The 13,606-nt window shown below is 43.9% G+C and overlaps 1 protein-coding gene across 1 annotated transcript in view; it reads right to left on the bottom strand.

The window, feature by feature from the left end:
- TACR1 (tachykinin receptor 1) overlaps positions 1–12,456 on the bottom strand; it is a 190,876-nt gene extending 178,420 nt beyond the window's left edge. The window contains exon 1 of the mRNA XM_002709702.6: positions 11,160–12,456. Within this exon, the coding sequence (XP_002709748.3) occupies positions 11,160–11,548 (389 nt within the window). The 5' untranslated portion in view covers positions 11,549–12,456. The remainder of the gene's footprint in view (positions 1–11,159) is intronic.
- Positions 12,457–13,606: the final 1,150 nt, after the last annotated feature.

Genomic DNA, 13,606 nt, shown 5'->3' with positions numbered 1-13,606 from the left:
TTGAAAAGAATTTGGTGTGCTAAATTTAGAAGTCTTGACTTATTAACTTTACAAGAGCTATGTAACTCCTGAGAAAAATCGTTTCTCCTATTTATGTCATCCTGTTAAAGATTTAATGTTTTTTATTCTTGAACAGAAATTCATCACTAGATTTAATGTTTATAAGAAAACAAGATGTATTAAGTTTGTGATTATAGTATGAAATGTTTAGGGGAATTTAATTAATCAAATTTGTAAGTGCTATTTACATTTTAAAGATTGTTTAATCCGCTAAGTTTGTAAAAATCTGTGACTAGCTGAAAACACTCATATGCAAGACCATTGGTTGATTGCCTTTGAACATGGTGCTAACACGTTTCTGGGGACAGACTCAGTCTTGTGTTTCAGAATGAATTCAACTTCAGTCCAAGGTCAAGGAAAAATGAATACTTAACACTTTAATGGACACAAATTAGATTTGTAAGAGAAGTCCCATGATTTATAAGAAGTGCTCAAAGGCTAAACAAACATTTCAACTTTAATAAATTGAGTATCAGCTAAACTCAGGCAGTTGCAACAGCTTTTTCAATAAGCTCCCCCTCACACATTAAAGTTGCAAATGATGCTCTCCTTGTGAGGGTGGTGATGTTGGGATAAAAGATTGGGAGGTGAATGTATAGCTTTGGGCATGAGATAAAACATTTGTTTTCTCTGGAGCATGACATACAATATCCAAACAATGGACTTCTGGAAGAGGTATGCACATCTCCAAAAACAGGAAGTATGCTAAGAAGCATTTAGCAAGGGATTTGCCAAGCCAATCATGAGGATTTCCAATTCCAACTTTAGGGAGCAAAGATCTAAATGTTTTTCTCTGTCGCTATTGTACCTGAAGTAGGGATCCAGCAGGAGACTGTGACTGGTACAGTCATGTGGGAGAGACACAGCGTGGGTCAAGGTTTGCGAGAGATCACAATGCTTATTTCTATGAAAAGAGCTCTGGCTGAAAGGCAGGCGGTGAAGTCGGGGCTGCCCACACCTTTCCCTCCCTCCTTGCAACAGTATCCTAGAAGGTACCTTTTCCTGCATGCCTTTTGTCAGATGAGGTCTTGCCCAAGTTGGCATAACAATAGGCAGAATGTGTACTGCAGCACAACTCTTGGGCTCCTTCCTCCACTCCACCCTGCTGTCAAAGCCTAAAAGTAAAGTTATTAAAGGGCACAAAAGGCACTCCACAGGGAGGCCTAAGTATTAACCTCAGTGATAAAGCTGAGTTGGAAAGTAGATCAAGTCAAGAATCAATAACAACAGAGGTCAAGGGATCAGGCCCAAGGCTGCTTAGACAAATTTCCTAGAGAAATCATTTGCTGCATTAAAATTCATTCTGAGGATTAAGAGTCAAGGACCTTGTTAATGTGTTTATTCATCTCAGGGTTTCCTCATACACATAGCCTCTTATTTCTCCTTCCATAGAAGTGGAATTATAGCCTCTCCAGGGGGCAAGAGGGGAGTTTGGGGCAATGTAAGCCAGTCCCCCAGTCTTTGCTCCAGACCATGACTTCCTCAGGTCTCTGTGTGCTGAGATGTTCCTGTGTCTGTGGTGAGCAACACACAACATGCACCACTGTGGTCCTCCAAGACCTGGTAGATGTTTTATTTGTGTAAATATACTGTCTGGTGTTCACACTAAAATGAAATACTCAATGGTGCACTTCTCAGGATGTATTCCTGTTGTTGATCATGTTTTAATAGGCATTCAGGAAACTGAAGCTACAGGGCTTGGAGGTCTGGGTGGAGAGTAAATTTCTGTTGGTCTCAGGAAGGACAGGTACATGGGAGAGTGCACTCTTGTTAGTGGAAGTGTTGGAGAAAAAGCCAGGAATGACAACAGTGGGGCCAGAAGAGTCTATAAAATGTCTAGAAGTGTCCAGTATGCCTGGATAGGCAAGGTGGAAATGATCCACACCTCCTCCAGTGAGAAGGTATCTCTTGGGACACAATACCTAATGAGGGCCCCAGGGCATTAATGAGGAGAACTGTGGGACTCAGCAAATGGACTATGGGAGAGGCAAGTGTGAGTTAGAACCTGTGGTTATTCTGGAACAGAAGGGTCCTGAATCAAAAGCATTCCATTTCACAGCGTAACTCCAAGGTAGGCAGAAATCTGACTGAATTTTCTTTGGCTCCAAAGCATAGTAACGTAGGGTTGATTCAGGGCCTAACACATTGGGTCTTATTTTCAGATTGGGTTGTGGAGAGAGGCACTGTCAGTTTTTCCATGATATATTCTAGTCAGTACCTATTTTGTGCCAAGCACCTGGATAGTTTCTGGAAACAGGAAACTAAATAAACCATCTCTGTTTTCATGGAACTTGCAGTCCAGTGTGCAGGGGAATGTGGGAGAGATCCATAAGGTTCAGAACAAAGTCCCAACACCATTGGATAAATGCTGTGGGAATGAATAGCTAATAAGGGCACCTCTTTTGGACTTTTATGAAGGTCAAGCTTATCTTCTCAGTAGGGATGACTCCTAAGCTAAACCTCAGAGGACAATGAAGTCACAGGTAGGATGCCAGTCCTACAACAGGGGTGCTGGACAGGGTGATGGTAATAGGCTAATGCTTCATTCCAGCCATCTCCTTCTAAGGGGACTATAAACAAATGGGAGTAACTGATAGAGACCAACAAGGACACACAGATGAGGGATTCAGGGACAGTTAACCAGGATGGGGAAGTTTTAGGAGGGATGATGTGTTGGAAAGGCTGCCATACAGAAGAGTCACTGAACTGGTAGGAACAGTCCAAACCAGAGGCAGACTTCTGTTCAGCAAAAGGAAGAATTTCATAATGATTTAACAGTTGATTGAACAAATTAGACAACTAAAGAAAAATAATTAAGCAGAATTTCATGGCCCTATCTGGAATGTAGAATATTTATTTGAGTAGAAATTGTCAAGGGGTCCGTAATACTCTCTCTTTAGGATCTTTATATCACACATTTGCTTTTCATGACAGCTTTCCTTAGATGAGATGTTGTCCATAAACCACCTGGGCACAGGAATATGCAAGCAATTATCTAATATGTATAAAAGCAAATTGCTTAGGTCTCCAAGCTGAGAGGGAATGGAGAGTGGAAGGACAATGCTAAAAAAATTGCTTCTATGGTCTTTCTAAGGTAGAACAGAAACTCCATCAGCATCGTGGGGATTAGATAAGACAACATATTGCAAAGCATAAATATAAATTAACATTCTCATTGTATTAACATGAAATCTCCTTTCTAATTTCCAAGTGACAGATATTATAATTCATGAGTATTACCTATCCAGTGTTCCTGAGATTATCTTTTATTTAAAAAAAAATATTTACTTGCTTATTTGAAAAGTACAGTTACAGAGAGAGTTGGGGAGGGAGAGAGAGAGAGAGAGAGAGAGAGAGAGAGAGAGATCTTCCATCCACTGGTTCACTCCCCAAATGGCTACAATGGCCAGAGCTGGGCTAATCTGAAGCCAGGAGCCAGGAACCTCTTCTGGATCTCCCACTTGGGTGTAAGGAACTAAGGACTTGGGTGATCTTCTGCTGCTTTTCCAGAAGATTAGCAGGGAGGTGCACAGTAAGTGGAGCAGGTGGGACTGGAACTGGCACCCATATGGGCACAGTGTTGGCCCCAAGGTTATTATTTTTTAAAAACCTACAATTCCAAATTCTTTGTACTTTGTTGTTTCTCCTCCTCTTTTTCTAGTGAGCTTTTCCCATATTCTTCTTTAAGGTAGTTCTTTGCTTTGTATGCCAAGACCTGGGAGCATGGCTCTATTGTGTTAGGTTATATGGCATTAGTGTCTGGGCAATCACCAACCCGAGAACAAAAGGGCAAAGTCAATGTCTTCCTGCCTCAGAATCTGGCACACAGTAGATAAAACGTGGTTTGATGGATGGATGAGGAAGAGGTCATTCCTGTCACTGCCATTTAACTCTTTCCTCCTGAGCACAGTCAGCTGACATTGCCTCGTATAGGTCACCAGTGTTATCTATTTCCACAATCCAGTGTTCTCATTGTACTTGGATTCTAGTGACACTAGTGAATACAATCAACCACTAGCCACCTCTCTTAACTTCTGTCCCCATGCCACATACCCTGACTTCGGTACTACCTGTCTACTTCTTTCTTCTTTTTTTTTTCCCCTCCCTTTTAGTGCCTGCTAGGACCTTCCTCTGAATCTTGGAGATTTTCTCTGGATACCATTACATAAGTAGAAGAGACATTCTCTGCTTTCCAAATTCCAATTATCCCCTTTTTTGAAATTCCAAAGTCCGTATTTTAATCCTTGGCTTCTCATACTCTATTACCACCTCTCAACTTTCTTGTTGAGCATTTCCAGATAATTATCATTTTGTTGCATCAAAGCCAACATAAACTGTATTCTTTTTCTTCCCACCAATTCATCCATTCTTCCATTCATTCTCTCATTCACCTGTAAACTCACACAGTGGAATTAACCTATCATTCCCCCCAAACTCTGCAACATTTGACTTCTTTTTGTCAGCAGGTTTCTTCTTCTTCCTGGAATGCTACTATTTAAAACTCATCCTCTCAAGGTCGATCTGTTATAGAGGTTAAAACATTGCTTTGGATGTGCCATTCCATGTTGGAGGGCCTGGGATCAAGTCCCAGCTTCTTCTGATTCCAGCTTCTTGCTAATTCAGACTCTGTGAGGCAATAGGTGATGGTTTAAGCAGTTGACTCCTGCCACCAATGTGGGAAACCTGGACTGAGTTCCTGATTCCCGGTTATGGCCTGGCCAGGCCTTGACTTTTGTGAGTGGGGATGGAAGAAGATGGAAGACCTCTCATTCTGTCTGTCTCTCTCTTTCCATTTCTCCATCTTTCAAATAAATAAAAATCATAATAAAAATAAAAATCATTCTTTCTAAAATCCTTATATAGTCTTAAAGGCCATACTCAGTTGCAACTTTGAAGGTCTTCTTTGATCATCATTGCTGCTAGATGGATAGCCCTCCTCTAGTCTTCTATAGAATTTGTCTATACACCACTGTTATTAATGTAGTCCTGGAAGTCTTAGCGAGAATTATTAGGCAAGAAAAAGAAATAAAAGGGATACAAGTTGAAAAGGAGGAAGTTAAATTATCCCTGTTGGCTGATGACATGATTCCATAATTGGGGGAACCAAAACAATCCACTAAGAGACATTTGGAACTCCTAACAGATTTTGGTAAAGTTGCAGGATATAAAATTAACACACAAAAATCAATTGCCTTTGTGTTTCTCATGACTGAGAAAGAAATTTTAAGATTACTACCACTCACAATACATACCAAAAAAGTTAAATACCTTGAAATAAATTCAACTAAGGAGGTGAAAGATATCAATGATGAAAATTACAAAATATTAAAGAAATAGAAGATACAAAAAATGGAAAAAATCTTCCATGTTCATGGATTAGAAATATTAATATCACCAAAAAGTCCATACTACCAAAAGCAATTTACAGATTCAATGGAATCCCAATCAAAATACCAAGTCTTCTCAGATCTAGAAAAAAGATACTAAAATTCATATGAAAACACAAGAGATCCTGAATAGCTAAAGCATTCTTAAACAACAAAAGCAAAGCTAAAGGCATAATACCAGATTTCAAGACTTACTCCAGAACAGTAATCATCAATTTGTGCCTGTTACTGGCACAAAAATAGGCATGCTGACCAATGGAACAGCATAGAAATGCCAGAAATCAATCTACACATCTCCAACCAACCAATCTTCTACAAAGGAGCTAAAAACAATCCCTGGAGAAAAGACAGTCTAGCAACAAATGGTACTAGGAAAATTGGATCTCCACATGAGAAGTATGAAGCAAGACCTCTGCCTTACACCTTACAGAAAAATCCACTCAAAATGGATCAAAGACTTAAATCTACGACCTGATACCATCAAATTACTAGAGGACATTGGGGAAACTCTGCAGGACATTAATGTAGGCAAAGGCTTTTTGGAAAAGACTCAAGAAGCACAGGCAATCAAAGCCAAAATTGACAAATGGGCCATTAAAGCTGAGAAGCTTCTGAACTGAAAAAGAAGCACTCAGCAAAGTGAAGAGGTAACCAACCGAATGGGAGAAAACATTTGCAAATTACACAACTGATAAAGGGTTAACTTCCAGAATCTATAAGGAGCTCGAGAAATTCAACAACAACAAGACAAACAATCCAGTTAAGAAATGAGCAAAAGGCCGGTGCCGCGGCTCAATAGGCTAATCCTCCGCCTGCGGCGCCGGCACACTGGGTTCTAGTCCCGGTTGGGGTGCCAGATTCTGTTCTGGTTGCTCCTCTTCCAATCCAGCTCTCTGCTGTGGCCCCGGGAAGGCAGCGGAGGATGGCCCAAGTGCTTGGGCCCTGCACCCACATGGGAGACCAGGAGGGTCCTGGAGTGTAAGTCTTGCCTCTGGGTTGGGGGAGAGGGAAGGACTATCCTGAGAAAGACAATGGCATCCTGTTCCTGTCAACATGCTAAATTTGAAGGACAGACTCCAGGTCTAGCCAAGACCCAGGAAGAGGGTTATCTACACTGTTATCTGGGTATGGCTGGAGCAGAGTTTGCCTGAACGCCAGGGAGCAGTGGCAGGAGTCTTGTTATTTATGCGTGGCTTTTTCCTAGGTTCCTCTTTTACTCAGGGAGCTCATTCCCTCTTTTGCCTTCACCTGTTACTGCAATCTGGGCAACTCTAATTTTGGTCCTGCTCATATCTTCTATTGTCCAATTTGGATGCTTTCTTTCACTCAAACACAACATAGTTAGGACCAGTATGAGGCATGAGCAGCTTACACCTTTCGTTTTGCTGAAATAATCGCTGCCCCTGCCAAGCGGAAAAGCAGTGACACCAGGCACTGGTTTTTTTGAGTCTCTTGTTGCCATGTGCAAGGTCCCAAGTCTGATTCCCTCTTGTCCTTTTACTCCTTCCTCTGGGGCTTACGGATTGGCACCCCTGTGCCCTTCCTCCATTCTTCACCATATCACTAGCCACCTCACCACACAGAACCTGTCGTCATCTCCAACCCTATAAATGGGAGTTGTCACCTGACACCTCCCATCTCCAAATTTCATGTAAGAGCAACACACACATTTTAGCTTTTACAGTAGGAGAGAATTTTTAAACTGAAATTGGGAGAAATTACAGAATTTCAAAAGTTCAAATCCCTGTGATTTGTTGGGGTTCACATCTGAACTGTTTAACTACAACTTGTGTCTGATTTTTTTAATTCTAGGTAACTAGCACCTTTAAAATCAGTATTCCTTCTGAAGGGATCTTCTGTCCCTATGTCCTTGTCTATCTCTCTTTTCTACCTATTTATAGAAAGACCACAGGAAACATTCCAATTTATACTACAATCTGAAGCTGAAGTTTGTTTCTCTGCATTCATATTAGTTCTAGAAGGATCTGGAAAGTTTACCAAGATAATTTGACCCAATGAGCCCACTTCCACGTGTTTAGTCTAAGGAAAGAAGCAGAGGTGCTCCTAAGATATATGTTCAGGCTATTAATTTCACATTAGTTGTAATAATGAAAAATTTAAAAAGATAAAAATAGAACACTGGTTAAAATTATTATGCCCATGTGATACAATTTATCTACTAAATATATCATATTTAAAATATTTTATTTATTTGAGAGACAGAGTTACAGACAGTGAGAGGGGGAGACAGAGAGAAAGGTCTTCCGTCCATTGGTTCACTCCCCAGGTGGCCGCAGTGGCTGGAGCTGCACAGATATGAAGCCAGGAGCCAGGAGCTTCTTCCTGGTCTCCCACGTGAGTGCAGGGGCTCAAGGACTTGGGCCATCTTTTAATGCCTTCCCAGGCCACAGCAGAGAGCTGGATTGGAAGAGGAGCAGCCGGGACTAGAACCGGTGCCCATATAGGATGCCAGCACCGCAGGCGGAGGATTAATCTACTGCACCACAGCGTTGGCCCCTAAATCTATTATTTTGAAAAACATATCATGACAGGACATGGACCCATGATACAGTGTAATAGAACAATGACAACAACAAAAACCTTAAAAATCTCATCTACTGGAATTGCTTTTAATTTTTATCTAAAATTAACTTAAAAGTAATAGCTGTATGAATAACTGTGGCATAAATCACTGGATGAAAAAGTAATCATAGTTAGCATTCAAGGGTTTTAACTGGTTAACTGTAAGTAGTGGGATTATAGGAATTTTTTACATTTTCTTTTAATTTTATGTATTTTTCAAATGCTCCTCTGGAAACTTGTTATCTTCTTCATTCATTCACATATTATAAACAAGCAAATGAATGTTAGGTGCCAAGCTTTCTGCTTTGCACTGAAGAGATAAAAATAAACAAGACAGTACAAATGCATTCCTTGCTCTGAACAGAGTTTATAATCCTTTAAAATTAGGAGGAATCTTTTTTAGAACTCATTTCATCTGACCAATAATTTCACTTTGGAAATACATCTTAAGGGAAGAAACATGAAAGCAAACAAAATCATCATATGGAAATATTCATTACAGCATCAATCATAATAGGAAGAAATCTATAGCACCTAAATATCCAACAATAGGGGAATGGTTAAGAAAATAATAGCACAATCATATAATAGCAAAATAGGAAACCATGAAGATATTGGTTCTGAAGACTTTGTAATAACATGGGGAAATTGTCTTTGTGTTTTTCATTAATATCAATAGAAAAAAGTAAGGAACAAAATTAGGTAGACTCTGACCTCTATAATGTAGTGTAATATTCATAAAAGTGAAACTCAAGTGTTGGTAGATGTTATTTCTGGATGATAAAGGAATGGTTGTGTGTGTGTGTGTGTGTGTGTGTGTGTCTTTCTATGCTCTTCATATTTCTTATGTCTTCTGCAGGGAACAAGGTTTAATTTTACAGTCAGGCAAACCACACTGCTATTACTTTTAAAGATTGTCCAGTCCTCTCTAAAACATTCTTTGGAGAGAATAGATAACCATGCATGCAAGAATACATTCATCAGAGGGCCTGGGGGGTGAGTTCATGGTGTGCTCATGATGCTGAGCAGGCAAGGAGAGGAGACTTGGAAGATGTGGAGACAGAAGCCTCATCCCTGACCCGACGCTATATTGAGCTCTAATCTTGAACTGCTATGGATAACCTCCCTGGGCTGTATCTGCACATAGGAAACATGAAGACATTTCTTGTTACTGTCACTTCCTATAGCTCTCACACTCCAGACACTCTGATCTCAATAAGCAGGTGTCACAGAGGGTCAGGGTCCTGCCACGGTTTACCTAGAGAAAAACAACAGTGGAAGGGAAGTCCAGTATCCTACTGGATCTGCTGTGAGGACCCTGAGACTGACTTCTACCACTGATCAAGTTCAAAAGGAAATAGCAGGGCTGTGGAACACAGCCTGTTTCTGTGTACGCTGAAGGGAGAGAGCTTTCTGCTGGTGCTCCATCAGCTGCGGAATGCTCCAGCTCACACTGACTGCTAGGTCTCCCTAGAGTTCGTGCAAGGCATCAGCCCTGTAAAAAATAGCATCTCACCGTCTAACGCAGGGACCATCAACAGCATGTGTGTTAAGGCTGAAATGATGTTGGATTTCACTGCAAGTGATATTCAATTATCCTCATATATCATACCACGCACTTTGTTTTGTTTGCACTTTCTTAAGGAAGCTGTTGCGAGGTTAAAGGAGTGCATCAATGCAGAAAGATATACAGGTGTACATCACACATGCTTTAGAACATATGAAAACCAGGATCACAGGAAAGGTAACTTTACACAATAACTCATTTCACTGCTATTTTGGTTTATCTTCTATGTTTAAAATATACATTGATTCACCACACTTTGTTTTACACACAACAAACACCCGAGAGCCGTGTAAACGCTAGTGCACATGGAACTCACAAATCAGCATCTGCAAACCACTGCAAGGATGGAAATACAGATTGACTATGGGTGAGCACTTTTACAAAACATACTTACATTAACCACAGATATAACCTGGAAAAGAGCTCAAATCAATTACTAGCCACAGTTTTTATGCAAAAGGGTTAGTGGTTTGAAATTTTTTTTTCTAAGTTTTCTCCTAACTCCTTGCGTTTCTCATATTCAACTGTCTTAGGAAAGATAAAAAACACCCATTTGAACATCACAGTGCCGGGTGTTTTAAACATACCTCTACATCCCAGGTGAACATTTAACATCTGTGTATGCATAGACCTACACATTAGAGACCTGTGACGTCCATGTAAAGGTCAATACCAACAGAGCTGTGCCATAACCAGTTTCTCATCATGCCACCTGCAGAGCCATTCCTTCCAGAATGCCAGCTTTTTCACTTTCAGTCATCTTCTGAAACCCTAACCTGTTGGTTGCAGGTAAGGAAGCACTCTCTTCTGCCTCTGCCAAGCACATTTCTTTGTGGATACAACAGGCTACCAAACCCTGACCTTTCATTAGGAGAGAAATGGAGGAAACCCCTTGGGGAAGCTCTCTGGATCTATCTGTGGAATTCCTTAAGAACAGCACAGTTGCCTCTCATCCCTAAATGAGGAATTCTGGTAGCACAGACGGAGTAGAATTAGAATCTGGAGATTTTGGGGATTCTGATGAAATACTCTTCATATCCAAATAATATTGGGGAGTTGAAATGAGAATCAGAAGTGCTGGTGTCTTCAGCAAACAGTGAAAAATGAGGACTTTTGTCTAGGTGTATTTAAAACTCAAACGCAACAAGAGGCTGCCTCACAGTCAGAGGCTAGCCCCTTGGCCATGCTCTGGGTAAGCTCAGGTTTTAAGGAAAAAGGGGAGAAACAATATATGGAAAGGAACAAAACAGGAGTTGAAAGGAAAGTGTGGAGGGACGAAGAAAGGGGAATTATATGAAGAAAAGGGGAGTGTGTGTTGAAAAGAGGGGAGACTGGTTATGGGTGAGAAGGGGGAGAAAAATAAAGACAAAATAGTAAGAAAAATGATGAGATAAGACCATATCCCCCATCAACAAGTGACTCAGTTGGATGTTAGCAAAGACTGCAGGGTCAGAGTGGCTAGTCTTCCCCTTGGACCCTATGTGATTCATCCCCAAACCTACATAGCAATGCCACCACAGTCTAGGGACATTGTCTCCCTCTTCCACAAAGGGCAAACTCACCTATCAAAGGCCACGGCCGTCATGGAGTAGATACTGGCAAAGACTGCAGCGATGGGGAAGAAGTTGTGGAACTTGCAGTAGAACAGGCCATAGTACCACTCGTTGTGGACAGCATAGGTGAAGTTCACCACTGTATTGAAGGCAGCCATGGACGCCTCTGCGAAGGCCAGGTTCACAAGGAAGTAGTTGGTCACTGTCCTCATTCTCTTGTGGGCCAAAATGATCCACATCACCACCACATTGCCCACCACGGAGGTCACCACGATGACCGTGTAGGCAGCCGCCCAGAGGACAATTTGCCAAGCCGGCTGCACAAATTGGTTGGGCTCAGAGGTGTTAGTGGAGATGTTTGGGAAGAGGTCTGAGTCCACTGGGAGGACGTTATCCATTTCCCACGCAGCACGGAGGTAAAGCCCTCTCTTCTGCACAGAGTCCCCCCGGCCCCTTCTCACCAGGGTCCTAGGCAGGTGCCCGGGGCTCAGGATCGTGCGTAGGACAGACCAAAAGGAGGAAGGTTCCGTCTATGCATAAGTCTCTCCTTGCAAGCAGGAGAGTTGGCGCTCAGAAAATTTATGCTTCCGGATGCGCTGTCCACCTGCCCCTCGTGGCTCTGAATTCCTCCACTTTCAAGCTTCGGGAAGCATTTCAGTTAAAAAATCTGGAGACAGCATCTCCCCCGCATTATACTGGGAGAAGGAAAGAAATTCCACGGGTTACAGTTCTAGGAAGCCAAATAACCCGGGATTTCTGCACCTGCTGCTGCTTGCAACTCTTGTTTCGCCTTCTATGGGCGGGAAAAGGCAAAGCCTTGGGCTGTCTGAGGAGTTGGTTGGCGAAGGAAGCCCGTTGCAGCACGTCCTGTAAAAGTTCTGAGCCTATGGCTGGGATTCTACGGCACCGTGTCCAGCTGGAGAATTTTCCTTCGCTTTCTCCGAAGCCGCCGCCGCCACCACCTCCTGCAGCTTTTTGAATTGGGTCCTGCTCAGTGCCGGGAGTTAGCAGCAGCACCTCGGCAGGCTGTGCACAAGGCTTTATAACCAGCTGCAGAGACGTCACCAGCGAGGGGCAGTACCTGGGTTGCGTGCTCGCCAGTCCCTGTGCGCAGCGCTGCAGCTGCGCCAGCGGTTGGCAGCTGTCTCACTCCACCGCCGCAGCCACCACGCCTTTTTCCTGCTTGCTACCTGCTGCGGGCATCTTGGAGCCAGGGAGCCCCATACACTCCGCGAGGGGGCAGTAGGTGGTCTAGGAGTCACAGACAGGTGGGGTTTGCAGCTGGAACCAGAGTCGCACCAGGCTGCTGGCGGGGGAAAGAAAGGGTTTGTGAAAAGCGGAGTAGAGGACATTGAACTTGCGGGAGGCAGCCCGAGCCCTGCGACAGCTCTGCAGAGGAGCCTGTCTCTGGCAATAGCAGTTGGGCAAGTGTGGGGGTGTCTTGCAAGCCGCCGTGTGATGCAGGCTCGCTTGGGATGCTACCTTCTGGAAAACAACTTTCCCGAGGTTGTAGTTAGGAAGCGCCCCCGAAAATATAAATCTCCTGTTCCCCTGGCGGGCCGATGCTCCTGGGAGGTGCTAAGAGGCTCTAAGCTTTGGGGGCGCTTCCCCCAGCTACCCTGATGACTTGGTCCCTAGCTCCAGGAAAAGATCCAGCTGCGCGCTCCGGGTAAGCCCTCCTGCGCAGGCACTGGGGACCCGGCTGGGCTCCCTGTGGAGCTCGGTGAGAGCCGGAACCACCTACAAATGAGCGCGTCGCCCAGACCCCGGCTCTGGGCTCTCCACCAACACCCACTGCGGTCTTGCCTTTGCCGCTCAAGGACCGGGAAGCCTCTGTTCCCCTTGCAGGGTTGCAAAGGGCCTGGAGAGCAGTTCCATCCCCCTCCTCTCCCCACTCCACCCCCCTCCCTCCCTTCTCCCTGGGGCAGACTTCAAGGTCTAATCTCCCAGTCCAAGGCACTGGAACTCAGCTGGGACCAGGCACTGGGAAGAGGCAGGTAGACTCGCCAATCTGCGTGAACGGTTTTGGAGAAGCAGAGATAAACTGAGCGCGGGAGAATGCTATAGACAGCCAGTCACAGGCGATGCGGTTCACCAGGGAGACAGGAACCTTTACAGTTGCCCAGGGCCGCATCTACTCTGCTCCTCCCGCCCACTGCAGGGACGGGGACGCGGCACCTCGGGTCGGGCTGGAGAGGGTAGCACGACTGGCTGGCGCGTAAGCAGGGACGGGCGCACGCCCACACCCTCTCAGGAGCTGCGTTTACGCACATCCCTGGCATCACGCACGCAAAGTATCTCACGGGAAGAGTTTTAAGGGTAGGAAATATATTGTATTGACTTACGCTGCACTAACTCGGATCCCCTCCCGGGGCCGGGAATGCGCTAGTTCACTCCGGTTTTATGGGAGCCTGGGATTTCAACGTCTGTGGGAACAGCCACTGGCTCTGCTGGGT

Source organism: Oryctolagus cuniculus, chromosome 2, assembly GCF_051225735.1.
Source record: "Oryctolagus cuniculus isolate XC-2025 breed Fujian yellow rabbit chromosome 2, ASM5122573v1, whole genome shotgun sequence".
Lineage (NCBI taxonomy): Eukaryota > Metazoa > Chordata > Mammalia > Lagomorpha > Leporidae > Oryctolagus > Oryctolagus cuniculus.
The sequence above is the reverse complement of the archived record's forward strand: the minus strand, read 5'-3'. Positions and strand labels throughout refer to the sequence as shown.